Source organism: Passer domesticus, chromosome 10, assembly GCF_036417665.1.
Source record: "Passer domesticus isolate bPasDom1 chromosome 10, bPasDom1.hap1, whole genome shotgun sequence".
In the NCBI taxonomy this organism is placed as follows: domain Eukaryota; kingdom Metazoa; phylum Chordata; class Aves; order Passeriformes; family Passeridae; genus Passer; species Passer domesticus.
Window position 1 is genome coordinate 37,774,998 of NC_087483.1, and position 27,774 is coordinate 37,802,771.

The 27,774-nt window shown below is 45.0% G+C and overlaps 1 protein-coding gene and 2 long non-coding RNA genes across 6 annotated transcripts in view; 1 reads left to right on the top strand and 2 right to left on the bottom strand.

Annotated features, from left to right (window-relative positions):
* The first annotated feature begins 3,257 nt into the window (after positions 1-3,257).
* LOC135309222 (histamine N-methyltransferase-like) lies at positions 3,258-18,630 on the top strand. 4 transcript variants are annotated; one of them, XM_064435260.1, is made up of 7 exons: positions 3,258-3,363; positions 6,281-6,376; positions 7,314-7,366; positions 11,066-11,173; positions 14,579-14,709; positions 15,252-15,345; positions 17,407-18,630. In XM_064435260.1, exons 2-7 carry the CDS (start codon positions 6,333-6,335, stop codon positions 17,760-17,762), a joined length of 786 nt encoding a protein of 261 aa, XP_064291330.1. In that variant the 5' UTR covers positions 3,258-3,363; positions 6,281-6,332; the 3' UTR covers positions 17,763-18,630. The 4 variants fall into 4 exon arrangements, 3 of the variants coding, with proteins under 3 accessions (XP_064291330.1, XP_064291331.1, XP_064291329.1); XM_064435261.1 differs by lacking the exon at positions 3,258-3,363 and adding an exon at positions 5,125-5,229; XM_064435259.1 differs by lacking the exon at positions 3,258-3,363 and having other exon boundaries at positions 6,240-6,376.
* Positions 6,243-27,774, bottom strand: part of LOC135309223 (uncharacterized) — a 35,330-nt gene continuing 13,798 nt past the window's right edge. The window contains exons 4-5 of the long non-coding RNA XR_010369508.1: positions 7,471-7,642; positions 6,243-6,647 (exon numbers count right to left, since the gene is read on the bottom strand). This is a non-coding gene — a long non-coding RNA (uncharacterized LOC135309223). The remainder of the gene's footprint in view (positions 6,648-7,470; positions 7,643-27,774) is intronic.
* On the bottom strand, positions 9,004-12,941 carry LOC135309224 (uncharacterized). The gene is made up of 3 exons (XR_010369514.1): positions 12,794-12,941; positions 12,011-12,104; positions 9,004-9,118 (listed from the first exon to the last, which is right to left on the bottom strand). It is a non-coding gene; the product is annotated as an uncharacterized LOC135309224 (long non-coding RNA).

The window sequence follows — 27,774 nt, forward strand, 5'->3', positions numbered from 1 at the left end:
TGCCAGCATCACTTGGAGCATACCTGCAGGAAAAGGTTTCAGTGATTCATTTGGACCTGTAACTCCTTTCCCCTTCTTCCCAGGGTATAAATTTTCAGCCCAAACCCCCCCCAGATCTACTCCAGAGAAGGAAACAATCTGCAGATGTTGTCTGTTCCCAGCTGTTGACTCACCTAAGGGGCCAGTGACAGCTACTTGTGTCCTTGCCAGGTTCCAGTGGGACTTGTCTTACAACTTTGTATTTCATTATTATTCCACCTCACAGTTGTCCAGGTATCTACAGAGCTGTGAATTGTTCCTTGAGTTGTCATGACAGAGAAATGTTTAATATATAATAGTGATTATTTCCAACATATTAATGCCTTTAGGGCTTGTAGGATTTCCTTTCAATAACTCAGCCTCCTGCTATCTAGGACAGTGCTGTGTATAGGAGGACACAGGATAGAATGGGACAGGAAGGTGATTTTTCATTAATAAATATTAAGAATCTGTGGCTGCCCCATCCCTGGAAGGGCTCAAGGCCAGGTTGGATGGGGCTTGGAGCAGCCTGGTCTAATGGAAAGTGTCCCTGCCCATGGCAGGGTTTGGAATGAAATGCTCTTTAAGGTTCCTTCTAACACAACTGTTCTATGATTCTGTGATAGTTCTACAATGTCAAATAGTGTACAAGCACCTTAGTGAACAAACCCATAGACCTGCCAGGTCTGTGTGTGGCCAGCTCCTCTGCAGGGTGTCACTTTACAGAACAATTCTGGGCTCCATCCTGGCCCTGGTCTTTCCCTGCTGGTTCACAGCCTCTGGCTCAGCACAGCCCTGCCCTGGGCACTGGGCTAGGCAGTGGTGCAGCATCCCCAAATCCCAGTGTCCCTGCTCCAGGGCAGCACTGAGCACACATCACACTGAAAGGCTGGGATTTCACTTAAAGCTCTCACAATAAGTCCCCAGGGGAAATTAACAAAGCAAATTAACTGCAGCATCTTTTATTTTCATAACGCACTTAAAAGCACCAGATGCATATAATCTTTATTTTTGGCTCTCTAAACTTAGGCTTTCATATTAAATGGCAACTGGCACTTGGAAAACCCATACTTAATGCTCTGTGGAGGGGAAAATGTGTGAGCCAGATGCACTGAGTTTATTTTCTTTAGACCAGCTTGCACAGCTTTGGTGATACCAATTAATACAGATTTCTAGAACTGCAGAGAAAACCAAACACCAGTGATCTTGCTGTTCAGCTGTGTTTGAACAGCAGTGCTTGTCACCAGTACAGAGCCAGGACAGGGGTCCCTGGGTGGGAGCTGTGGCTGCAGAAGGGACATTTGCTGGGACACTGCAGGCCAGTAGAAGCTGGTTTGATCCGTGGCTGATGGGGTACTTAGAATTTCACTTTCCTCAAAACACCCCTTGAAATTAAAGTAATAGAATTAGAGAACCACAGAAAAGGGGTTCAAAAGGACCTGAAAGACCACCTAGTCCTAAGCTCCCTTTGCCGTGGACAAGCAAGTCACGATTGTTGATTTCAAAGGGCAAAACTGTTGCTGGTCTCCCCATTCTGCCTGTGTGGATTTGGAATCACTCTTTGGAGCAGAATCATAAAATATGGTAGGTACTAAATACTGTGGCATTGCTGCTCCAGATCTTTTGTAAGGGCTTTGGATCTCATTCCCTCAAACTGGTGAGGAAATGGTGCTGTGAACACAGAGAGAAAAATTGCAGTGGGTGTTGCCTGCACACACAGTCGTTGTTCTGGCTGAACAATTTTAACTGTTGATATGAAATCTTCATTTGAGTAAACTCTCAGCTAAATGTCAAACTGCAGCCATTCTCCCTGTAACTGTGCCTTTGAAAGCATCGTTATTAATATTACTGGTATTATTTTATGTGACTTTTATCATGTGAACAGCTCATTTCTCCTTGAACGGTTCATTTCTGTATCTAACTCCAGAAGGAAAACTTCTTCATTTAACTTTAAAAAAATTCCTTCTTGCTAAACATGGAGAAACAAAGGCAAAAAATAGGGCAAATGTGTGGTGGTGCCCTGAACACCAAATCACAATGTGATAGCAGACATGGGTCAATGGTTTTATCCATACTTATGTTCCTTGGGGATAAAACCTCTCCTCACAGGGCTGCAGAGGGTGCACACAACTTGGAAAATGCTTAAGCTCTGGAAAGTAAGGGATAAGAAGAATATCTGCTGACAAGAAAACCGGCAAAAAAAGCAAAGGTATCTAATGGAAGGGTTCTGTAGGCAAGCTGCTAATGATGCTGCCCATCACCACACGCCACACACTGAGACAATTATTTCCAATTTGTCAGGAGCTGCATTTTCTATATTCCACTGTCAGGGCTTCATTTGCCACCCCTGCTGTAATTAACACAGGGACAGAGCTCCGTGTCTGGATGCTCCTACGGCAGGGCGGCCGTGCCAGGTGTGTCCTGGGGCACAGCTGGTGGGGAACACATGGAGAGTGGGCACGGATGTGGCAGGGCTGGAGCTGCCCCCTGCCTCTCCAGGAAGCTGCTGCCATATGAGGGTCTGACTCTGCCTTCTCCATCCCCAGCAGCTGCTGCCATATGAGGCTCCAGCTCTTGCCTCCTCCATGCCCAGCATCTGCTGCCATATGAGGGTCTGACTCCCTGCTCCATCCCCAGCAGCCCTCAGCAGCTGCTGCCATATGAAGTTCCACCTCTGCCGGCTCCTTCCAAGGCTCCAGCTCTGCCTGCTCCATACTCAGCAGCTGCTTCCATGTGAGGTTCCAGTTCTCCCTGCTCCATACTCAGCATTTGCTGCCATATGAGGGTCTGTCTCTGCCTGCTCCATGCTCAGCAGCCCTCAGCAGCTGCTGCCATATGAAGTTCCATCTCTGCCTGCTCCTTCCCAGGCTCCAGCTCTGCCTGCTCCATCCCCAGTAGCTGCTGCCATGTGAGGTTATAACTCTTCCTGCTCTAGTCTCAGCATTTGATGCCATATGAGGCTCCAGCCCTGCCTGCTCCATCCCCAGCATTCGCTGCCACACGGGGCTCCATCCCTGCTCCATCCCCAGCATTGCTGCCACACGGGGCTCCATCCCTGCTCCATCCCCAGCATTGCTGCCACACGGGGCTCCAGCCCTGCTCCATCCCCAGCATTGCTGCCACACGGGGCTCCAGCCCTGCTCCATCCCCAGCATTGCTGCCACACGGGGCTCCAGCCCTGCCGCTCCTTCCCGCAGCGCCCGGAGGAGGGACGGCCGGGCTGGGGCTGGGTGGGAGGTGCCCGGGCGGGAAGGTGGCTGCATAAGAAAGGTGTCCGGACTGGGAGCCCATCCCAGGAGCTCGGCAGCAGCAGTGCCAGGGCCCCGAGGGGCACAGAGCATCCAGGTAAGCTGGGCCGCCTGGAGCGGAGCCCGCTCCCACTGGCGCACCGAGTCCTGCTGGTGAACCAGAGCTCACCTCGTTTGCTGCCTTCACGGGGAGGGTTTAAAGGGTTTCATGGCGAGTTTAAAGCAGGTTTCACTCTGCTGGCACAAAGCAGGGACGGATCAAGTAACTGCAGCTTGTGTGTCCGCTTTCAAAACTCCCCAGTCTTTCTAGGGAGCCACGGATAAGTTTCGATTATCACTGAAGGGAGCATGCCCGAGTGAATATTATTACAAGTTTCTATCAGCCTGATTCAGAAAACAGCCCTTTCCTTCATTCTCTTTATGCATTTTTAAAGTTAACTGGCCACAATTCAAACAGCAAAAACCACAGAATTAAATAAATGGGGCAAATTCCAACAGCCAGAAGTGTAATGAAAGAAACGAGACAAATTCCTTGAACTGCGCCCAACATGAAAATGAATCTCGGCTGCTCATTAGAGATGCTGAGCAGGGGATGTTGGCAAATTAAATCATGGGAAGTAGAGGGAGGAACAGAAAAAAGGGTCAATTATCTAAATCTCCTCTTATAAACTGCAAAACTTTTTTTTCAAGATTGAAGGTAGTAAAAATATATTAGTGGCAAACAGCAAAGCTTCCTTATGCACTTAATATAAAAAGCAAGGAGTCAGGCATAGCAAAGGAATGGAAAAACAAAGAATACACCATTGTATTTTCAAGATGGGTTAGCAGTGACTAATTCTCATCCAAAGTACATCCTTACCATCTCTGGAAGAATTCCCTCTTGGATTCCCCAGGTTAATTCAGATGTTGTTGGGTGTTTGAGTGCTGCTCATCTGGGTCAAGGAGGGGTTGTCTGTCAGAGGCTGACAAAGTTTTTGAAGCTGTCCCATCTACTTGTTACCAGTGTTGTACCACCTTGTTTTTCATTAGTGCTCTTTGAAATGCTCAGTTTTACTATTTTTTCACTTGAAAGTATCCTTGCTGTCTGCGAAGGTAGGGAGCAGGGAGTGTACCAAAGCCAGTCTGCCTTGGAGGCACTGTTGGTGGAAAATCAACCTTGGGATCTGCTCCAGGGGTCACCACTGGTCTTTGGGACTGCCCCAAGGAGAGCAATTATCAGGCAGTGTTAATTGATTATGAATTCTCAGCCATTGCCAATGGCTCTGGTAGCAGCACTCGCTGGAGGAGCTCAATTGTCACCAAGCTTCACCATGCCCCTTCCTGCAGGAGCCTTTGGGATGTGAGGAGATTTGGCCCATGGGCTGCAAAACCAAAACGTGTCACGACTTGGATGTCACCTTTGTCACAGGCAGGGAAGGAAGGTGGGCAAAGCCAAGCAGCTGATGTCATTGGAAAAGGGGCAGGAGAGGGATCTGGGCAGATGCTCAGCATGACAGCTGTCCCTAGAAATAGTCCCTAGAAGTAGTCTCTAGAAATAGTCCTCCCTGCAGCAGAAGGAGAATAAGTCAGGCAACGTGGATATATCAGGAGGAAATTGTTCCAAGCCCATCCTTCTGAAGGTGTTCAGGGGAGAAGGAGATGGCACCATTGTGTATGGCATTCTCATAAACCAGTGAGGAAGATGTGGCCTTGATGAGACAGGCATTGGGTGGGTGGAAAACTGGTTGCATAGTCAGAAAATTAGTCAGAAGTTCACTGCCAGTTCACTGGGAGGCAATGGCAAATATGAGCCTGAGCCTGTTGCTTTTGTTTCTGTTTATGGTGTGAAGGAGGGACGAGATTATTTGTGTTATTTGATGTGCAGCTGGGAGGGACTTGAGCACAGCAGAGGGCAGATTTATAATTCAGAGGGCCCAGAGAAGCAGTCGGGGAAAAGCCCATGATTTGAATTCCAGTCATGCTGGTGAGTGAAGGCAGCGGGTGCAGGGTCTCAGTGGAGCCAGGGAAATCATCCCGGCTGTTCTGGGAGCCAGGAAAAGCAACGGCTGGGAGGGTTTTGTGCTGCACTTCAGCACCAATGGGGTTTGGCTGGAGACAGTCCAAAGGGAACTGTAAAAATAGCAAGAGGTGGCTGGCATGTAACCTCTGCAGGGAAGCCAGAGGGGACGGCAAGAGACACCGAGGAAACGCAGTGTGGCCTTCAACATGGGCCCCTGAGGAGGGAGAGGGTTCCCCCTCTCCTTGCCAGGTAGGACGAGATGTGATGAACTTAAATTGCAGTTTAAGGGAGGATAAACACATCTTTGTGCACTTTTTAAGGTACAGTCTGACACTTCCCTGGTAACACGCTTTGCCTTCCCCACTCCTGGAAGCCTGGTTTAGCACAACATCCATTCCAGTAACTCACGTGGCTGTGGTGAATTAGCTACTTAACCCATGGGAATTGTACCATTATCTTCAGAAGAAATAGAAAAATAAAGTGCATTTATAAGGTTTTTATTGTTTTCACCCCACCATCAGCATTCCATTTAAGAACATCAAAAGATTAAAAAAACAGATAGAGACATCTGCCAGTGTCTCTGGAGATGAGTGTTGCACTTTCTTCTAATCCAGAGCCAGCCTTTGGAGCCTCTCCATGCCTTCACAAAACAGAGGATTTTTTAAAAAAAATTTTTTTTTGTATTTAAGAACAATCTAAAGACCCTTTTACTGTGTTTAAACAGAATCCTGTGTCAGCACAGTTAAAAAATGCTGGCATTTGCTCTGCACAGATTAAAGATGATAAATTACCCTTTGCTGCTTGGACCCCATTTACAGTTTATATTGCAAGGTTGTGTAACACTTGGAGGCAGCGGCAGCGCTGGGGACGTGGAGCAAAGTCCAGGTGCAGGCTGGATTTTCCCCTCCGGCACTTTTCTTTCCTTCTCTAGCCCTGAGAGCAGAGCTGCAGGGAGCAGCCTGTCCCCTCCCAGCATGGCTTCACCCATGAGGAGTTTGCTGGCTGATCTTGACAGATATGTCCAGTCATTCCGCCTCTTCCTGGAGAACTCCACTGAGCACCAGAGCATGCAGGACTTCGTGGAGAGGCACCTGCCAGATGTCATAGCCAGGTAACACCAAGGTGGCCACCCTGGGCTGAAGGACAGCCAGGGCCACTGTCCCACGGGGGTGCTGGGCTCGTGGGGCTGCCTGGGACAGGCAGATTGCTGTTCCCAGTCCTGTCTGTTGGTCTGTGACAGGGCTTGGCTGGAGGTTCCATTTGCACACACCCATGGCTCTGGATGGTGGCTCGCTGGGATGGGGCTGCCTAGCCAGGAGCAGATAAGGCTGTATTGTTTCCCTGCACACAAGCACAGCTGGCCCTGCATCAGCTCTGAAATGCTTTAACAGATACTACATTCTAGCATCAAACTTGATGGAAAGCAGCTTTTTAAAAGCAAGCTTTTCAGGTAGTATTTAGGGTTTCTCTAGGATGGCTGAATCGTGCTCCTGCTTTGCCTGCCAGTGTGTGTCCTTTGCTGGACTCCTCACTTTGCAGGCTGGCTTGGGAGCAGGCAGCCAGCAACAAATCCTGGCTCTGGGGAGGCTCTTCTCAGGGCTCAGGGCTTCATGGCTCTGCCAAAGCCTCACTCAGGGATTTTAGGAGCATTACACTCTGCTCTCTCCCTCCCCATTTTGCATAATGCAAAACTTCTACAAATAATTTTTAAGCTGTTGGTCCAGACCCAGAGGGCTCTGTTCCTCAGAGCACAGACACAGATAAGGCATGTACTTGCTTCTGCTTATATTCCCTCATAATAAAAGAAAAATGCCACCTCTAAAAATTGCCAAAATAATTGGAAATCATGAATGTCCAAAGGGGAAGAGTTCTGAATCTGATCCCTCCTGCCAACTCGCAGGCATGCCTGTGTACACACACATTACATTTGGGGTTTGGCCTGCAAATTTTAATCTTAATGGGATCTCTAATGTCTCACATCATGCATGGAACCCTCTCTAGTGGACAACTCTCCTAAAATGTATAAATAATTAAATAATGTTTTTCAGTATTGGAAATGGGAAGTCTGCAATCAATGTTCTAAGTGTTGGTGGTGGAGCAGGTATGTATGGACCTCAATATTGATATGTTTTTCCCTTTTTTTTTTCTTTTAAAGAGTAGAGGACTAAAAAGTGCAAAAGGAGCAGGATGGGAAATAAGTCTTACCTTGATAAGTCAGCTCCAGGGGACAGGTGGTGTTAATTGGTGTGTGACCACATCATCTGAAAACAGCTTGTGCCTCCCCACTCTGATTCCTCTGTGTCCTCCACAAAAACCTCTCCTTCTACACCATCACTCCTCAAAGGCACAGAGAAGCTTTAACTGCTCCATAGGGTTTCTATACAAAAAGCAAAACATGACAAAACCAAAGCAGCAAAAAACCCCACCCAAACCCCAAACAAAATAATGTCTTAGATTCCTCAGAATCTTGCATCTTTACCTGCATTACAATATTCTCTCCTGTAACTTTACTGAGATGACAACTCTCATCACTGCTGTGTAAGAGCCATGGCTGAGCTCTGCTTTGGCTGTATTTGCTGACCACATCAGTGTACAAGCTCCTGCTGGAGCTGCTGACCCCCAAAACACTGGGGCTGAGCATCAGCTCCAGAAGGAATCACAAATAAGAAGTCTGATTCACTGAGTGGAAAAACAATACCAGTAAGATCAAGTGGCTTCTTTTCATCAAATTCTTGCTTAAGTGCCCCCATAATTAAAACCTATGTTTCCTTCTCTGCCCATTAAGTCACCACACTTAAATTTTATTTGAACAGTTAATCTGGTTTAAATGCTGTAGTCATACCATCACCAAAGACTAACCTCAGTTTTGTCAGTCTCTCCTCCATAAAATAATTGTATGTAAATGGTTGGCATTAGCTATAAAACAGACAGTGTGACAGAGCAGGAACACTGCTCTCCAAAGGAAACCATTCCTGTGGGAAAAAAAAAAAGAAAGAAAAGAGAGAAAGAGGAAGGGAGGGAGGGAGGGAGGGAGGGAGGAAGGAAGGAAGGAAGGAAGGAAGGAAGGAAGGAAGGAAGGAAGGAAGGAAGGAAGGAAGGAAGGAAGGAAGGAAGGAAGGAAGGAAGGAAGGAAGGAAGGAAGGAAGGAAGGAAGGAAGGAAGGAAGGAAGGAAGGAAGGAAGGAAGGAAGGAAGGAAGGAAGGAAGGAAGGAAGGAAGGAAGGAAGGAAGGAAGGAAGGAAGGAAGGAAGGAAGGAAGGAAGGAAGGAAGGAAGGAAGGAAGGAAGGAAGGAAGGAAGGAAGGAAGGAAGGAAGGAAGGAAGGAAGGAAGGAAGGAAGGAAGGAAGGAAGGAAGGAAGGAATTGATGTTTTTAACAGGAACACTTAGTGCAGTTCTTCATCCTGGCCAGAGACAGTCCAGCTTGCCATCAATCAGTAATGGGCAGGCAAAGCTCACTTTGTGATCTAAAAATCCCCAAATCACCCAACCCCATCTGCTCACTGCCCTGTTCTCAGCACAGGCTGTTGTGAGGTCAGGAGGGAGCAGATCCCCAAATCCCCAGCTGACCCTGGCTGCTGTGGGAGGGCAGGGATGGAGCTGCTGCCCCCACCCCACCGCCCCTGTGCTTCCCTGGGGGGAGGCTTGGAAAAAAGCATTCCCCTCTGCTTTTCCACCTCAGGAGACAAGAACCCATTAGTGCAGCATCCCATCCCATCCCATCCCATTATATCCCATCCCATCCCATTACATCCCATCCCATTAGATCCCATCCCATCAGATCCCATCCCATTCCACGTGCCTGCCTTCGCTGCTGCCTTATTGAGTTCACACTCCAGCGCTCCACACTCGGTACCTTTAAAAACCATAAAAGTCATCAGCGCTGCTATAAAGCAGCAACTGGGCTATAAACCATCCCGTTACGTAAAATGTTTAATTAGAAACTTAATGGCGAACATAGTGGTAGCCTTTAAAAGGTAATTGTGTTGGAGAGTTTAAATAATTCGGATAGCCTAATTGCCAAATTGTTGATAATGCAAGCTGCCACCGATCTCAGTGCAAAATGCCTGGGGACACTTGTTTGCATATAAAAGAGCTAAGTGAAGTCGTTTAAGGCTGTCGATTAAATTATGAATCAAAGGGGTGGGTTTTCTGGTTAAAAACAGTACAAGGGGTGATTTGGCCACACAAGAGCAGAATGGAATGTTTTAACCTATCTGCATATGGAAATACAAAATTCAACTATTTTTTTCTTTTTATCAGGACCTGCACAGTCTTTTGAAAGGATTAATCATTTTATCGGAAGTTGGTAAAGCAACCAAAAATCAAACTATTGCAGTAGTTCATTTCAAGTTCTCTGATTCCCAAATTTTTCCATGGCAGACTACAGAGTACAGGGCTTGCAGGGATAGCAAAGCTGCAGCTACTTCTGCTGCCTCAGAAATTCAATTTCCCTCCCTCAAAGAACGTGCTTACAGAGATGCCATGTGAACGTGAGTGTCGCTGGTTGCTTTAAGAAAGACGTGTGAGTCTGAGAAAATGCAACTCCTCCTCACTTTGTGTGTTATGTCCTCTGGGAGCTAATGAGCAGTTTAGTGCCCAGTGTTTTCCTTTTGTTCCTGGAATATTCTGCCCGATGGAGGGAATGCTGAAGTGGTGTGAGTCCAGGGCTCTGAAAATGATGAGGGTGGGCAGAGGCTGTGCAGCTCCTCCTTCCACAGCCCCTCAGCAGGGGCCTGTCTGGCCATCAGGGTGGTCTTTCATTCAGTGCAAAACTTTGCTAATGTGTAGGAATTTTGTAACATGGAGTTTGTGCAAGCACAAGTAAATCTGCCAGGACAAAGCTAGATATTTACTTGTAACACAACCTCTGGATCTATTATTCACTGTAGTTACCCTCTCTTTCACTCTTTCTTACCTTAATTTATTCTGCTGTTATTTTTTCCACCTAAAAGCTATCCAAGCACAATAAGCAGAGGTTGGAGAAAGTCGAGCAAGCCAGCTGGATATTGTCCCTGGACCCATGCCTCAGTCAGAAATATCATCCCCCTGAGTTTACTACGCTGCAGATGGGGTGAGAAGGCTGAGAATGATGGAGCTATTTTTAAATTTTGAAATCTTGGATCTACCGGTACATCCATCAATAAAATAATTACAGCTGGCCTGAGCAGTGTTGAGAGAGAGAACTCTTCCTCAACAAAAACATGAAATACAGGAATCTCTGGGGTATTCTGTAAACAAGGGTTAGCTAAACACAAATGGTATGTGCTCTATTCATCATTCTTTTGGGGAAAAGTCACAGGACACTAAAGACAAACAGATATGAGTATTGTCACTGATCCAGTGTAAACACATATTCCCTTTCCCTCCCCCACATGACCTTGTAAGCAGTGAGGTGCCTGGTTAAAAATGCTCCTACTGACAAGAAATCCTGCCAAGTTTGCTGGTGACTTGGAACCACCAGAACTGAGAGTCGGGTGGGATCTCCCCCTTGAGGTCAGACCATGTCCAGAAAAAAAGAGGTCAAGCATGACTCTGTCAGGTTTTCCCTTGGCCCTGGTGGTGCCAGCCAGAGGGGAGAATGAACAGAGTTGGGACTGATATTTGCATTTTTCTCAAATCCTAAAGCTCAATCTTCAGTTACAACCTGCTGAGAATACAAAGCAGCTGCTTGGAGCTGTGTGGTGCACCCGTACACAAATGACAGAAATCAATCTGCCAAGCTGGGGGTGTGATGGTGGTGGAGATTTCCTTTGCCTGAGCTTTGTTTTCATGCTCTATTTTGTGTCTCCTGCTTCTTTAGGTGAGATGGACTTGCAGATCCTCTCAAAAATACGAGCCAGATATCCTGGGGTCACCATCAACAATGATGTGATAGAACCAAGTGCTGAGCAAATCTCCAAGTACAAAGGTATTTCTACATTAAATAAAATTTATATTAATTATTTTACACGCATTAAAAAGTGTTGAAAGATGGATGACCCTATGTTCAAATGCCTACTTGTCAGAACTGTCTCTTAAAAGTTAAAAAATTCAAAATTTTATGCTTTTTTTGCTATCATTGCTTCTCAAAAATGTTCACTCATTAAAATCTTAGTCTCTCACTGCAAACATCTCTGCATGGCAAATGCTTGTCTAGACAGACTTTAAAAGCTAAACAAAGTGGGAAGTGATGGGTGATTGTATGGGAAATGAGAGAAATCCCTGCATTTCAGAAAGTTTTTCCACTTCAACTTGTGTTGAATCAGGATCCTTCCTCAGCATCAAAGGGAAAATTTTAGTGTCTCATGGTGATTCTCTCACATCTTAAAAATCGTTTCCAACAAATACCTAAAGCTCACAGTGGGGCACTCAATTAGTAACCAGGCTTTGAATTAGAAAACACGGGAAAGAGAGCAAGAGTGATAGGAAAGGCTTTTGCATGTGGTCTGGGGCTCAGAGCTTCTTTCCTTCCCCAGCCCAAAGGTCTAAGCAGCATTCATGGAAGAAAATGGAAATTTTTCCGAGGAGGATTGAATGTTAACGAGGATACTTTGATCAAGTTGCCCTACAAAGTGAGCATTAAACAGCAATTAAATTAAATAATTAATTAAATAAATTAAACCGTTTGATTATCACTGGATTAGAGCCTACCAGGATTCACCTCCAGATGATCCTGGTGTTGAGAGAGGTGACACCAGCCCTGAGCAGAGCACACCTGGCTGGAGAGCCATCCTGAATGGATGTGACAGCAAGGAATGAACCTCACCAGCTGAGTCTCTGGCTGGAAATGCTCCAAACCACAGCGAATACCAGGCTGGGAAACCACACTCTAAACCTCCAATCTTGCTCCTGCTTGAGTCCTTAAAAATGAAACATTCCCAGTGTGAATCAGCTTGTGGAAATCAAAGGGAAAGAAACAACAATCCCTTTCTCCCTACAGTGAGGTAGCCCAGAATCACTGGAAGCACCAAAGGCTCCCAGGAAAAACCTAATTTTTTAAGATCTTTCTCGATTTAGCACAGACCTGATCTTTTAAAAGATGCCTTGTGCAAAATCCCTGGTGCTCTTGTGTTGCTGCAGGCTGAACTGGCAAAAGGTGGGCAACACAGCATCTCCTCTGTTTGTAAGACAGTTTGTGGACTTGAACAAAGAATTTCTGTCCTGTCTGGGCAGTGCTGGACTGGATTTGCTCTGAATCTTCCCAGTGGTCCCACCATCTACCACCAATTACCTGGCAGTCCTGTCCTACTGCAGTGAGTTTCCTTCCAGAAGAAAGTTAAAGAAAATATAAAATGTTGTCCTTATTTTAAGTTTTATGCTAAACTAGAAATTAAATATTCATCTGAATTTCTTTCTTTAAACCCTCTTATTTGGTAATTAATCATGCCCCCAGTAGCTACCATTAATTAGATTTTTGAGGCCTAAGATTTTCTGTGGAGAATTAGAAACATTATCTGCACCTCTGAGGATTCAGTAGTTATGTTTTCTGCCTCACCAAATGCTTTCTCCATGGGAAGGAGAAGCCAAGCTCACGAGAGAAACTCCTTACTGGGATGTGCAGTGATGACAAACTCAGGTTCCTCTTGGGCTGTGGCAGGTGTGGAGGCTTTCCTCAAAGCTCTTGGACAGGCTGTGCCTTTCCTTCACTCCTGGTGGGATCCCTTGGTGGCCATGGTTGGAGTGTTGGTGGCCCCACAGCCGAGCTGCATCACCAGTGCACAGCTGCAGGCAGCCCAGTTTTGATGGCACCCATCAGCTTCTGACTGGGGAAGGAATCTGGGGTGAGCCCGGGGAAAAGGTAGGAAAACTTTTCATCGTGGATTCAGATTAATATTTAGGCAGAAATTTACCACAATCCCATAATGAATTTGCACTTCCTAGAATCTAGGCCCAGCCTGGAAAGCAATTCAGTTTTCTTCCCAGCTCCTCCTTGCAGACAGACCAACAATTAAACTGAACCAGATTGCCCCAGATTATTGGTGAGGGGATAAGAGCTGCTTCTGAGCTTAGAACAGCAAATTAAACCTGAGCTGCCAGTGCTGGGGCCAGTGGCTGATAAATGGAAGCTAACAGAGTAACAGTGGCAGCATCTGAAAGGGGTGGCCCATTTCCAGCCCCAGGAGAGAGCAGATAAGCACTGATGGAGCATTTCTCATCTGCCTGACGGGGACGTGTCCAAATCAGAGCCCAAAACAAGGAACACTGTCATTAGTGGTGTAAAGGCACTGGTCTCAGCAAACTGTGCTGCTCTGAACATGTGTTCTGTAGCTAAGGCTCAGCCTGCCTTTGGGCCATGTAAGTTTTAAATTGATGCTAACTCCAGTGAAGCACAGGAACTGCACCAGGGCTGCTTTGTCCTGCAGCAATCCGGGGCAGCAGCGCAGTGAGATGAGCTCCATATGCCAGCAGATGGACATTAGTGTTCCCTGCATTGTGAAACTACCTCTCAGTTTTGCTCCCATAAAAACAAAGGGAATGCAGTGATGAGCCAGGCCCTCGGTGTAACTTATTCTTTGAACCCACTTCTCCAAATTTCTGTTTTCCTCAGTTGCTGATGTGCATTGTACCGAGGTCTGAAGACACTCCACGTGTCACTCCTTAAAGCTCTTTCCTTCAAACACTGTCATCCCTTTTGTCTGAAGCAGCTGGTCAGAACTGTGGGCTTCTGAAAAATTATTTCAACACAGAAGCCACTGAATGTCAAGAGAAGGGTCCTTGCTTTTGGAACAAAGCTTCTTCCCTCTCCTGCCATTCCAGTTATACCAATTTAGAAGAACACATTTGCTTTTTCTGCCCTTCTCAGACTTTTAATTGTGCTTCTCTTCTCAAGAAACCCCTGCTTTGATCCATCCTTGAGCACCTGTTTTTGTTTGGGGAAAATCCTCCACCATGGCCTGACTCCTGCTCAGCCATGTGGGTTTTGTGTGGCCCCTCCATAAGTGAGGCCATCAGTCCTTTATTCACCATGAAATGTGCTGCTCCTGGCCTCATAACAATTCATCCCAATCAACATCTTTTAATTCAGCTTGAGCCTGTCATGGAGAAGAAATTACTTTTTTTTTTTTTTTTTTTTTTTTTTTTTTTTTTTTTTTTTTTTTTTTTAGCTCAGGTAAACACCAGAGGAGCACAAATGAGGGAGCAAAGGGAAAAGCAACAGATTTTTGTCCTATAAAGCCCTCTCCTCACTCAAGGTTTAAGATATTGCACTGTTGTGTTAAACTGGTACCAAAACTCCCCACCTAAACAGGGCTTTTGGATGTGTTAAAGCTCTGAGTGGAATTCAGCCCCATATTTGCAATTGAGATAACTCTGTCCTGCCTCTCCTCCATTTCAGAGCGTGTGGCTCAGGCATCAAACCTCGAGAACATAAAGTTTACCTGGCACAAGGAGACAGCTAATGAATATGAAAGTCGGATGAATGCAGAAAAGAAGACCAAAAAATGGGACTTCATTCACATGATCCAGGTAAGAGTCTTTGCAAAGTAAATGCTGCCAAAGACTCAGATGTTAAAAGTATGCATGAAGTATGTGACCTCATTATCCACTCACAGGGGAAGAAAGGTGAGTTTACTTCCCAGTAATTTGAAGTGCTTTAGCATAAATGAACTGCAAAAATGAAAAGCAGCTTTGAGCACAGTAGTCCTATTAACCAGGCTGTGGGTGGCAGTCAACTAAGAATACATTTTAGCTGGTGTCTTCAAAAGCTCCTTGTCCTCTCCATGAAATTGCCTTTGTATTTCCAAGTTCACTGAAGCCTTCAGTGAAGAAAGGCAAATCTCTTTATCTCAGGTTGATGAATGAGCAAGAGCTCAGTCCTGGCAGTGCCAGAGAGCAGGCAGGGCATGACAGCCCTGGGCCTGAGTGTGAGCCCACTGCCCACACCTTCCTGAGGTGCCTCATTGTCCCTGCTTTTCTGTCAGGATTTCTCCCATCTGGTTCCTTTTGACAGTGTTATAGTAGTCACCAGGATGGCACTGCACGTCTCTAAGCATCTCTGCTTTTTCCAGATGCTCTACTATGTGAAAGATATCCCAGAAACTCTCCGGTATTTCCACAGCCTCCTGGAATCACAGGCAAAGCTCCTCATCATCCTGGTGTCAGGTGAGAGCTGCTCCAGCAGCACTGCTCAGTCAGGAAGGGCTCTGAGGACCTTTGGGGTTCCTGTGTGCAGCACAGGCCACAGAGGTGAACAGACATGCCCTGAAACCTGCCCACTGTCTGTGTCTGTGTGGGTTGTAAAGGATTTATGAGCCAAAACCCCTATATCATGGGCACAAGACATCTCTCACTGCCCTTCCCCATGCCACAGCCTGCCCAGTGGTGGAGGGCAGCAGGGGCCCTGCAGCAGGAGAGGCTCCATCCTGCAGCTCTCACTCACAGGAGCCCCCTCAGCCTCTGCTGTGTGCTGGAAAAGGCTTTCCAGGCTGGGCACTACATTTTCTCTCTCCCAGAGACTTGTGGCATTAAGCAAACGGCTGCGGGGGGCTCGGAAGTGCCATACAGCAGGTGTTGGAGCACATATGGTTCATTTTCTTTTCAAACTGCCCATTTCCTTAATATCATCATTTTGGGTACAAAACAGCGTTCTCAGGCTCTTTCAGATCTCGCAGAGATGCTCTGTGGTCAATCCAGCAAGAAAGTGTTGGAGCAGAGTAAACGACAACCTTTTAATACTGTGGGCAAGGTATGCCAGAGACAGTGCAGTGGTGGAGTCTAATTTGACTCTAGAAAGCCTTTAATTTGCCTCAAAAGCTGTGGAAATTTCAGCTGTGTAAACAATCATATCTAGCAACTCTGAGAGGTAAGTTAAGCATTATTTGTTTAGAGGTTTAAACTTAAATTCTCATTGAATTTGGCCACCTCTGCAAACATAATGAAGCTCCTTTTATTTTGTTCGTGAAGGATCCACTATGAAGTGACACTTCTGACCTGAATTTATTCAACTATGTTTTTTCCCCAAATGTTTTTGGTTTGAAGTGTTTTCAAGCAGTTTACAACAAGAAATCTGTATTTGAAATTATTTTAAAAAACCTGTTCATGTTCTTTGGCTGAACGAGAATAGATCACAATATCAGACCATTGCTGATTACCTGCATGTAGTTAATTAAAACTCTTTTCCAGTTGCTTAACCTGTCCCTTTGGATGTTCATAAAATGTGAATACAGGAAAGAATGTGTGCCTATTCAAAATTAAAATGATTAAAGTTCTGAGTTCACGGAAAGTATTTGAAGTCCTCTCTGGGCCAGATGACTCTGTGTTTTCTGATGGAGCAGAAATTGCTGGGGGCAACAAAAAAGTGTGAGAGAAGAGCAGGACTCAGAACAGCAGAGAGGAAAAGAAGGGGAAAACCTTGAGGGAAACAAGGGAATAGAGAGGGAAAGGAAAAAGTGCCATGGGTCTGCTGCCACCTCCTTACAGACAAAAGCAGAGCCATATGCTGAGCCCTCCCAGAGCCGTGCGGGTAATGCTGCGTTCAGGTGGGGGATAATTGCTGGGCTCTGAGTCACTCGGCACTGACACCAGCACGTTCCCTGCAATTAGTGCTCTGCATTCCGTTTCCACCAGGTGAAAGAAAATATTGTCGCCTCTCTTCTAAACACCAAACTGTTTATTTGACTATAAATAACTCTTTGCAGATAAAGCAACTGCAAAACCACGAATAGGTTTTAGTACCTAGGGAGAATTATTGTTGTCACTTTCAAGGGCTGCTCATTAAGCTCAAAGTTATTTTCATTCTGTCCAGTCATTCTGAGTAAATCCTTCCAAAAATTATTTACAGTAGAAATACCAAATCAGAGATCCAGGCTGGGGGAAAATAAAGATGTGAATATGTACGTGGGGACTTTTCTACTTACCCAGCTGGTTTGCTTTATAAAATGTCTCTTGAGAAGAGGTACAGAAGTGTGAGCTGCTCTGGCCTCAGCTGGAGGCTCAAGGAGGGTGCTGGAGCCCCAGGGCAGGTGCCCACCCACTCCTGCAGCCCCCAAACCTGAGGAACAGAAGCAGGAGGCCACCAACTCCACTGTGCCCCAGGACACATCCCAGCTCTGGAAAGATCCCACTTGCAATGAAGACAAATGCTAAAAACCCAAACAATCAAAACTGCTTTCAAATAGTGTTTTTCCTTAACGCTGAGTGTTTTTCTGGTGGTTTATCTCTCAGGAAAAAGCGGCTGGGAAACGCTGTGGAAGAAGTACGGGTCTTCCTTCCCTCTGGAGGATCTTTGCATTTTTGTTTCCTCTGCTGATTTGGCAAGGATGCTGGATTCAGCTGGGCTGAAGTACCAGCTCTACGAGCTCCCATCCCAGCTGGACATAACGAGTTGCTTTATTGACGGGGACAAAAATGGGGAGCTCTTGCTGGATTTCCTGACAGAAACAATTGACTTTACTAAAACTGCCCCTCCTGAGCTAAAGCTAAAGGTTATGGAGGAGTTAAAGAAGCCTGGGTGCAGTGAAATCAGAGATGGAAAGGTGTTGTTCAATAGCAGCCTGGGTGTAATAGTGGTTGAGCCATGAGTTAACCTCTTCTTCTTTGTCCCAGGCAAAGAGATACAAACTGTTAACAGCTGAAATGCATTTTTTAATCTTTTATAAATGGCTTAATTTACTTCAGCACTGATAATAACTTTTGGAGCTTGTTAAGAAATCAGTATTGATATCTGTTAAGTGAGCTTTAATACTTGATTAATTCTGCGTTAATCTATGACTGTGTAACTTGCTAGGCAGTAAATTGTGCTTTATCATACAGATGTTGTGTCATCAGCTATAACTCGGACCACCCACTCGGGCACTGCAGAAACCTAACCATTTCCTAAGGAATAATCCAGATCAATGTGTGATTCCACCATCTTAATTTAAAAACTCTCTGCAGGCTAAACAAGCAAATTGCAATTTCTTGGTGCAGCTGGCAGGAATGCAGGCTCAGAATGACCAACATTGGGTGGATCTTTGATGGGATTTCTTGAGCTTGTGACTTCCAGGTCTCATACCTGCAGCTGCTGTGAAGGTGGCCTCACACCTGCATGTTCAGTGGCTGCCTGCTCCTGCCTCTGCAGGCATCTCCATTTAATGGCACTGCTTCCCCTTTCTGTATTTTTTACTTTATGATGTATCTGCAGAACAAATTGTGTGCCAGGTCCATAGTGGCACCACAGGAGGGAAGATGGTTGAGGCACAGGGTTGGTAACAACTGTCCTGGAGAGGTGGATTTCAGTGGTGAGCGCTGGTGCAAAGTCTTTGTTAGGAATCAGCGGCTGCAGTCACACAGAGCGGTTTTTTTTTTGTGTTTTTAATTAACCACACAATGCTTCTGGTCCCAGCCTTCCCCTGGCCCGAGAGCTTTGTAATAAGGAAAATGTAAAAATAAACTCTGATACCAAAATGACTGGTTCCAGCAGCATTTTTTTTTTCATTTTCAATGGCATTGTGTCAGGTAAATCTATTCACTATACAAGGTATTCAGCAAGAAGGGGTTCCACCTCCTCAGCCTCTTCTCCGTGTGAGGCTGTTGTGGTTGATGCATTTGTTTTGCTAAATGATTTTATAGTTTTCAGAACTGTTTTCTCTCTACAAGGCACAATACATAGTGGGATACAATAGAGTCGCTTGAATGCATTTAACAGCCTGAATACTCAATTTATCCCCTGAGACAGGTGTGATTTCTGCCATTGAAATAATTTGATTCAGTGTTGAAATGGTTTACTTTAGGTAATACTTTAGCTGCAAGGAATTGTGGTTTATTTTTGTACACACATTTCTGATACAATATAGATTATTAATCATTTGAAGTGATTTCAAGAGATCATATTGGGTGTAATAGCTGTTTATATTTATTTTAGGGCAAGTTATTTGAAACACAAATTTCTCCTTGTGCTCAAATCTTAATTCTGGTGGATTTTAGAACGTTTCCATGATAGTCCTCTGTTGGACAGAACAAAATTTATTACCACTTTACCCAGTTCTGTGCTCAGCCTCCTGCATTAGAAGACCTCAGTGTATCTGTGAGCTGCTGTGGCCACATGCCAGAGCAGGAATGAAAGAAAATCTCCCATTAGAACAGACTGCTGCACGCATTTCTAATGGCAAACAAATTAAAGTTACATTTATTTTCGTGGCTCTTTTGGGCTGTCAGTGACCTTTTCTAAATGGTGCTTGCAAAGCAGGTGACTGCTGAATATTGCCACATCAACCCTGTCAGGGGTGAGATATCTCAGGGAGCCACAGAAATGGCAGAACAAAACCAAAACCCACTAATTCAGCAACAAAACCCAGCAACAAGATGCCCTTGAAGATCCTGATGTTTTATTGTTTATCAGGCTTTTTTAAAAAAAACTGAAAAAAACAACAGAATGAGAAAAAGGGGTTCTAGCAGTTTTGGAGGAGGCTTGGTCTGCTTGGTCTGAAAATGTGGGAGAGAGCTGGAAAGATGGAAAGCAGCAGAGCTGACCTGGAGAGAACAGAGGAGGATTTGACCCCCCCCACACACACACACACACAAATATTCAGTGTGGATGCACGGAGAGCTTCTTCCCGTTTTGCTTCTGAGGAGAATTTCATTAAAAACTGGGAGGGGGGAAAATACAGTCAACTCAGTAAACTCCATTTTGTATCTTGCAGCTGCTTGTGTTATGGGGCAGCTGGGAGAAAACTGAATCTGCAGAGCACCCTTAAGGGGTAAATTAGTTTTAATTTTAAATTTGTAACACACTTACACATTTTAAAGAAGCAAGTACTTTAAGTATTATTTAGAAGGAAATGAATGTGGGCAAGTGCAATTTTATGCTTATTTTACCATAAAAACCGAAGGACATTTTGTAAATCTCTCAAACAACTTCCTAATAGAGTGGAGAACCACATTTTCATGTGAGAATCACTCTAAATTATACAGTAAGACTATGCTGTTCCGCAGCAGGTTTGGGAATCAGAGTTTGTCCATGGACTGGGATTTGCACAGCAGTCTGTGCCAGGGCCTCATCACCTTTAGGAATTTCTTCTTAATCTCTAATCTAAACCTGTTCTCTGTCAGTTTGAAGCCATTCCCTTTATGCTCTCATTAAAAACCTTGTTAAAAGGTCAAAATCCCAATTCCATATTTTCCTACTTTCTACAGTGGTTCATTGAGAGCAATGGTATTAAACCAGCACAATACTGATTTGGTCTAGTTTGGTTTCAGAATACCTAGATTAAAAATATACCAGAAATAATCCTGAAAGCTCTTCACGATATGAAATGTGACCCTGATTAAATGCAATCCTTAATATTGCATCTCTGTTTTTCTCAAAGATGGCTCTGAGCAGTGCATGTTTTTAAATTGGGAGAGTTTCCTTTTAATTTCACGAGCACATAAACCTGAAACAAACATTCTAACGCAGGTACAGGAGAAAAAAAAGCTGGAAGGAGGGAGAGAGGAGGAAGAGGAGGGAGTCTTTTGAAACAGCAGGCAAACACCTGGGCCTGTGTCCCTCTGATAAGTGAAGGAGAGCTTGTGGCTCTGATGCCGTGTCAGGTGATTGTTTCCCAGAGGAATTCCCGTGGGAGGTTTGCTGTGCAGGGAAGGGAATAGCCCAATGTCCATGAGTGAGGCACGGCTTTGGAGCGATGCCTCAAAGGCTGGGGGGAGGAAACAAGGGGTGAGGAGAAGGCTGATCCCCTCCAAAGGGCCCAGGCTTCTTGCACGTGTCCCTCCACATCAAACACATCTGCCCAAGCAGCTCCAGGGCTGTTCCTTTAAATCATACGTAGAAAAATATTCTCACTGCTCCGTTAATTACTACAGCAAATTGAACAAATGCGCTCACAGCTCGGCTGCTGTCACCACTCCTGCATTGGGGTAATTCATGCTTGCAGCCCATGATAGAATTTTTAATGTCATTACACAGTAGGGCAAAGTCTTCATTTTTAATAAAAATACAAATGCTGAAATGAAACGGATTAATATCTAATTTTACATCTTCATTTACATGATGTGCAAAATTATCTTAAATATTTGTTATGGATGGAGTGGCTTTCCACCAATTTAGGCTTTTTTTTTTTTCATACTGGAGAATGTTAACAGAAATTGTAGCATAAATCATTGCCTTGTAGAGTACCAGAAGGTGCATATAAAAACCCATATCTTTACTGCACATATTTCCCATTAACCATAATCTATTAGTAATTGAAGTTCATTACAAATTCTTGTAGACTTTATTGCTATCATGCTGCATGACATAGTGAACCTGGCTTGCATAACAAGAAGTCCTTGCTGGGAAATATCCTATTAACAATGACAGTGCATTTGTCATTGTGATAATAAATCCAAAGCTGCCTGTAGATTATAAATTATTGCGGCGCCATTTCCACTGTTGTAGTTTAAAAGTTTTGTCAGCACTTCCATTTTTCCCCCTCTTTATGGGCAGTTATAACTTGACCATAAGAACCTGCAGTGAGCTGCATCCCATCTTACAAGGTCTCACTCTGAGAGAGCATTTCTTCCCCCAGTGAGATTCATATTTCATCCACATGAAAACCTTTGAGGCAGAAGCTCTGTTTGTGACAGATTTTTAGGTTCTGCATTTGCACAGATTTTAATTGGAAAGCCCAGGCCATTTGACAAGTAATTTGTCCATGATATTTCTAAAGATTGTGGCAAAATTAAAAAAAAATCAGCAAGACAAAAAGATGGGAGCTCGGCTGCGCTGAATGCTCGCTGGTTCTGCACCTGAAAGAGCTTCTGTGCTTATCTCCAGGTGCCAGAGACTTTGGGGAGCCACTGGGTAAACCCTGCTTCTCTTCAAAGGAGAAACTGGAGAGAAATGATTCTCCCCATAGGCCTCACAAAGGTGTTTTGAGGATTAATTACGAAGGCAGAAATCCAGGCATGCACTCAAGTCATCCTTCATCACGTCTGCGCGATTCTTTCAGCCCCGTGTAGGTTTTAAGTGTTATTAAAAGAAAATTGCTATAGAGTTGAACTTTAAGTGTTAATTATGACTCGAGATATAAATGACATCAGGTCAAATCTTTCACAATTTAACTCCCTAATTGACTTCAGCTCTCTGCACCAAGGGACATCTCTCTAGCTGAATGCATCTGTCTATCACATTTCTCAAGTGCCCATAGCAATGCATCCAATTAGCTGGACGTAGCCATTATGCCTCAACAGCTCCTAAATAGTGCAGGATGAAGCCTTCATCTCCCTGAAATAATCAAGGAAATTTTACCTCTCACCAGGCCAGGTTTTCACATCATCCTGCAATACATGCTCTGTTTTTAAGTATTGTTTGCAGGTGTGGATAACGGATTCTGAAGTAAATATGATCATTTTCTTTTCACATCAATAATGTCCTTCATCTCACAATGCCCCAGATTTCTTTAAAATCTTGATATGCAAAATCACTTTGCTGCACCTCAGTGGTAAGTGGTCTCCTGTGTGAAATTCAGCAGCTGTTGGATCGTCCACGGCACCATTTCCCAGCGATTCCTGGCAGCATGAGGAGGAGGAAATTGGCAGTCAGATGCTGAGGAGCAGAAAGCAATTTCCTGGGCTGGTAGTGAGCAGGGGCACAGGCATTCCAGCTAAAACAGCAATCAGCTTCCCCTCTTCCTTGGCAGGAGAGTGGTGGGACGTTGGGCTGGGATGTGGGGCTGGCTCAGGGTGAAGCCCTGGCACATCCAACAGCTCACGCTGGTGGTGGGACCAGGAGTGTCTGCCACGGATGGGCTTGGCAGCAGCTTTGAGTGGGAGTGTCCTGGTGCTGCCCAGCAGAGCCCATGTGGAAGGCAGAGATGGATCTGATGGGTGTAAGGGGAAAGAAGATGTCTCCCTTTTTTGGTTTAATGGGAAGCAAATTGCTCTTTGAACTCACAGATGGATGTGAATGGTACCCAGCAGAGTACCCAGAGAGTGTGTGGTACTGGAGTGAATCAGGATGGTGCTTTGTTCAAGAGTGGTGAATAGCGCTAAAAAAAATTACCATTAAAAAAATTGTTACAATGTATTGCAGATTTCTTACCCAATGTTGTGTGCTTTGTTTGTATTATCTGGGCAAAGAACACCAAAACCCAAAGAAAACAGAATTAAACAAATTACACTCTTTGAAATCCCTACATCTAAACCATGTAATGTTTCCCATTTTGAAATCCCTCATTCTAAAACATTTCATAGTTTTCCATTCAAGCAGAATAGAGGGACCTAATATCTTTGTGACTCTTAATGCTATAAATACATTTTGATACTTTTATAACCATGGTTTTACAGAGGTCACAGTGAGGTATCATTTATTTTGGTGAGGGTAAGTAGGCTATTGGCCAGCAGATATAATCTCTTTGTTTTCTTAAAAGAAAATGAAATGACAGCATTTGGAGGCTGTTCCAAGGATCCCGTGTGGATCCTGGCGGAGATGAATTAGTGGCCAGTGTATAGGTGATCTTGCCAAAAATGAATAGCAATGCAATTTATCATACCCTTCTGTAATTTATCTCACAACCATGTATTAGATTAGATAAAGACAGAAAGACATGTGAATTGGATGGACTGGACTAATACTGAAAACTTACACCTGCTTTTATTGAGGCTGACAGGAAGATTTCTGTTGCCTGCATTGCAAGCAGGATTTGGCTTCACATTTTTAATTTGCTTTGAAGTATGATCTTGTCCAGGAACGAGAAAAAAGCTAACTCAACATTAAAGTTTGTTGATTGTGTCTGCTATTTCTTATTCAATACAAATTTGTTCCATCATATATTTCACATTCAATCAATTAAAAAGAGTAAATCTAAACAAAAAACCCTCAACACTCAGAAGCTTAAAAAGCAAAGTAATAAGCAGCTGTGAAACTGCTGCAAACACTCATTACATGCTACACCGTTTTCAAGGTAACAAACCAATAGTTTATTTTGTTCCCTTCCAACAAAATCCATACTTCAAAATCCACTTTTCTTACCAAATCGGTCTGTCTGCAAGACAAAGAGCCTGCAGCTGGGGGTGTTTACCTAGAACAGCAGAAAGATGTGCTACACTGCCTTCAAATTCAGGAACAGCACCAGCTACCTTCTTCAGGCTTGTTGGGAGCCAGTGATTGATATCTGTTCTTTTGCATTGCTTTCCTCTCATATCTCTTTGTCCTGCTGCTATAATCGATCACAGATTTTTCCATCAGGCTTCATGTCAGATTAGGACAGTGAACATGACTGGCACAGAACAAACTGCTTCAAAGTGCACCCAGGCAAGCCTGGGACTCGAGCTGCTCTGAAAGAGACTGGTTTGGGCACATCCACAAAGGCAGTGCAGCAGCAGGCAGCCAGAAATGTGCTTTTCTGGCAGGGGTTTGGGATGGCTGCCCTTTGTGGAACCTGTGGTGAGCACATTTCCGCTGTGGGGTGGGTGTTTAAGTGAGGGGCAATGCCTGGCTCATCATTTCCCTGATTCAGGCAGAAATTTCTGCTTAGGACTCCATGGATGTACCTGGCAGGACCTGCACACGTTTTCTACCTGAGGCTGGAGCTGCAAAGTCACACACAGTTTTTGTGTTTTGTTTTATGTGTGCTATCAAGAGCTGCAAGGAGGGAAAGCCCAACAACTTTTCCCTGAGTAGAAACAGATTTCAAACATTCATTGAGACCAATCTTCCCAGGAGAACTAAAATATCAGTCCCTTACTTAAACAGGTTTTTGGGGGGTTACTGCTTGTTTTTACAGTGCCTAGCACAACTGAGTCTCCATCTTGGTGGGTGTTTTAGGTGCATCTGTTGTATAAATACCAATCTTTATTTCAAAGTGAAGAACAGAGCGCTGTTTAGAGAAGAGGGCTGTAAGGGTTTGATCCAAATTTGGATCAGTGATCACGGATGAGTTTGCTGACAGCAATTGCCCCATGGATGCTGATGCTCAGATCTACAAATCCTGAAAGAGGAGTTGACCCATGGCAGCTGGGTGACCTCTGGAACTTCTCCTACAAGAGGAACAGGTGTTAAACTTTTACCTGGGCTCAAGAGAAAACGAAAATGTAGTGAATGAGAAGTGTTTTGAGGAGGATCACCCGGTGTCCCCTGCAGGACATCCCTGACCTGAAATAGGTGCAAAATTACTGAGGCAAATTATCCCATGTTCTTGCCCTGTACATCTAAGCTGCATTCAAGAGTCACTGCTGGGTAGCTGTGACCACAGCTGGAGAAACACTAAATAAATAATCATGATAGTCCAACCATTTAGAGCTTGCTGTAACCCATGTAACAACCATCCCTGGAGGTACTGAAACACATGGTGACACAGAGGTGTTGTTACCCATTTGGCACAGCAAACCCCTTTTTCCTAACAGTGACTGGCATCTAAGCCCAGGACCAGCATCAGGCCACTGCAGGCAGTGCTTGCACAGGACCATGAGCTCTGACATCCTGCATTTAATCCCAGGGAAGACACAAGCAGTGGTGCATTAGTGTAATGCTCCTAAACAAATTCTGAATAAAAGGCTTTTTGCTCTACATGTGTAAAAAACAGGCACTCCTGGATTTTCCCACGTGGAAAAAAAAATCCTGAGAAATCTTTTTTGAGAGTCAGCAGACAGAATATTTCCATCAGGAGCTATTACTGGGACAGGGATCTTTCCAGGGAGATGAGAAGTGCTGCTCAGATGGATGCGCTGCCAGGGCAGAGGGCAAACTGTGAGATAAATACTCAGGTGCTCATGGGCTGCAGAAACGCTGCACCACATCATGGTCTGGGGCATAAAAAGACAGGATTGGAAAAAAGTACAACTGAAATCTTGTACTCAGCCAGAGACAGGGTTGTCAGCACAGACTTTGAAGTATTTCTGTGTCCTGCAGGTCCTGGCTACTCTTCCTCTTGCCTGCAGAGGTTCTGAGGCTGACAGCACTTGCCCTGAGGAAGAAACAGGGGTCTGCTGGAAGGCAGAGGATGATGGCCAAAGAAACCTGGAGTTTCTTACCTTCAGGTGAACCCCAGGCTGGGCAGCTGATTTGAACTCTTGGGCAGCTAACCCACCCAGCAGGAAAGGTTAACCCAGATTAGAGAGGGAAACCTCATTGTGGGATGATTTATGGCGAGGGTACAAGTGCCCTGTGTGCAAGCAAGGGCCACAGATGCCGTGGTTTAGTGCTCAAATGGCTCGTCCCTGTGTAGGGTCATTCATCACACATTGCTTTGGGCTCCCAGGCCAACACATATAAAAGTCTGTCTCACAACAGGCACATCCTTTTCAGCTCCCATCTGCCCACAGCAGCCCTTCCAACGTTGCTAATTACATCCCTGCCCTTGATTATATCAGCTACAGCTCACCCCAGAGCCACAGCCATGCTGGTGTGCCCCAGGGAAGATTGTGTGAATAAACAAAAACAAACACAGGGTCTCTGTTTCAAAGCCTAGAAGTTGGAAGCTCAACCTCTGGACAGCCACACTCCCATTGGTGTTCCAAGACTGCTTTATTTGTTTCAATTTTCTTGCTGTAAATCAGTTTCTCATGGATAAGTGGCAGGATGCTCCCACTGGCAATGCATGGAGGGGGACAGTTCCTTTTGCACAGAGGGAAGGAAGGAAGGAAGGAAGGAAGGAAGGAAGGAAGGAAGGAAGGAAGGAAGGAAGGAAGGAAGGAAGGAAGGAAGGAAGGAAGGAAGGAAGGAAGGAAGGAAGGAAGGAAGGAAGGAAGGAAGGAAGGAAGGAAGGAAGGAAGGAAGGAAGGAAGGAAGGAAGGAAGGAAGGAAGGAAGGAAGGAAGGAAGGAAGGAAGGAAGGAAGGAAGGAAGGAAGGAAGGAAGGAAGGAAGGAAGGAAGGAAGGAACAGAGGAGACATGAAAAGCATGAAAAACAATTAAAACAACCTAAAAATAGGAAGGTCTCTTCCTTTTTTTTCTCTTCTTTTTTTTTTTTTTTCCTCTCTCCTAGTGTTTTGCTTACCTAGGTAGAGGTAGGGGGACATGTCTGGCCTAATGCACAGGCAAAACTTGCTCTGTTTATTAACCAGAAACATGCTCTGGGGCAGCACTTGCAGCCCAAGCCCTCGGAGGAGCCCAGGCTGTCAGCAAGGTGCCCTGGGGCCATGCCAGGAGCACAGCTGCCCACACCCTGCCAGGGGAATGCCCAGCAGAGGGGTTAAATTACCATTTTTAGGACAAAGGTGCTTATTCTGGTCCCTGGACATCCTTATGCCCGGGGGAGAGAGCCAGGACACCCAGCAAGGGCCTGCAGCTGTGCACACCCCTGCACTTGTCCCTTTTCCAAAGGATGGGAGAAACCTGGTGGTGGGAGCTCCAAGAGCACAGTGAGGTGGCTGCTGAAGGCTTTGTAGGCTCACAGCCAGGATGAGATTTAGGAATGGGCTTGGAGAACAGCAGACATTCAAAAAGAAGCTTAGAATTCCTGGAAAGGAAATTTCGTGAGTGTGCACCTTAACAAAATCTGATTGTACCAACAGAGTTAACATAAAAGGAGCAGGGAATAGGAAATTGTGTAATGGAGTTCTAATTATAATTCCTTTTGTTTTCCTAAAGAACATTAAAAAGCCATGATGTGAGCAACGACTCAAGCCCAAAAAATAC

What these genes read in the sequence shown, in the direction of transcription:
- LOC135309222 (XM_064435259.1), top strand. Translation starts at nt 6,240, where the DNA reads ATGGCTTCACCCATGAGGAGTTTGCTGGCTGATCTTGACAGATATGTC. An exon ending in GCAAATCTCCAAGTACAAAG is followed by an intron (nt 11,174 to 14,578) that starts GTATTTCTACAT and finishes CCTCCATTTCAG; the next exon opens with AGCGTGTGGCTCAGGCATCA. An exon ending in CCTCATCATCCTGGTGTCAG is followed by an intron (nt 15,346 to 17,406) that starts GTGAGAGCTGCT and finishes TTTATCTCTCAG; the next exon opens with GAAAAAGCGGCTGGGAAACG.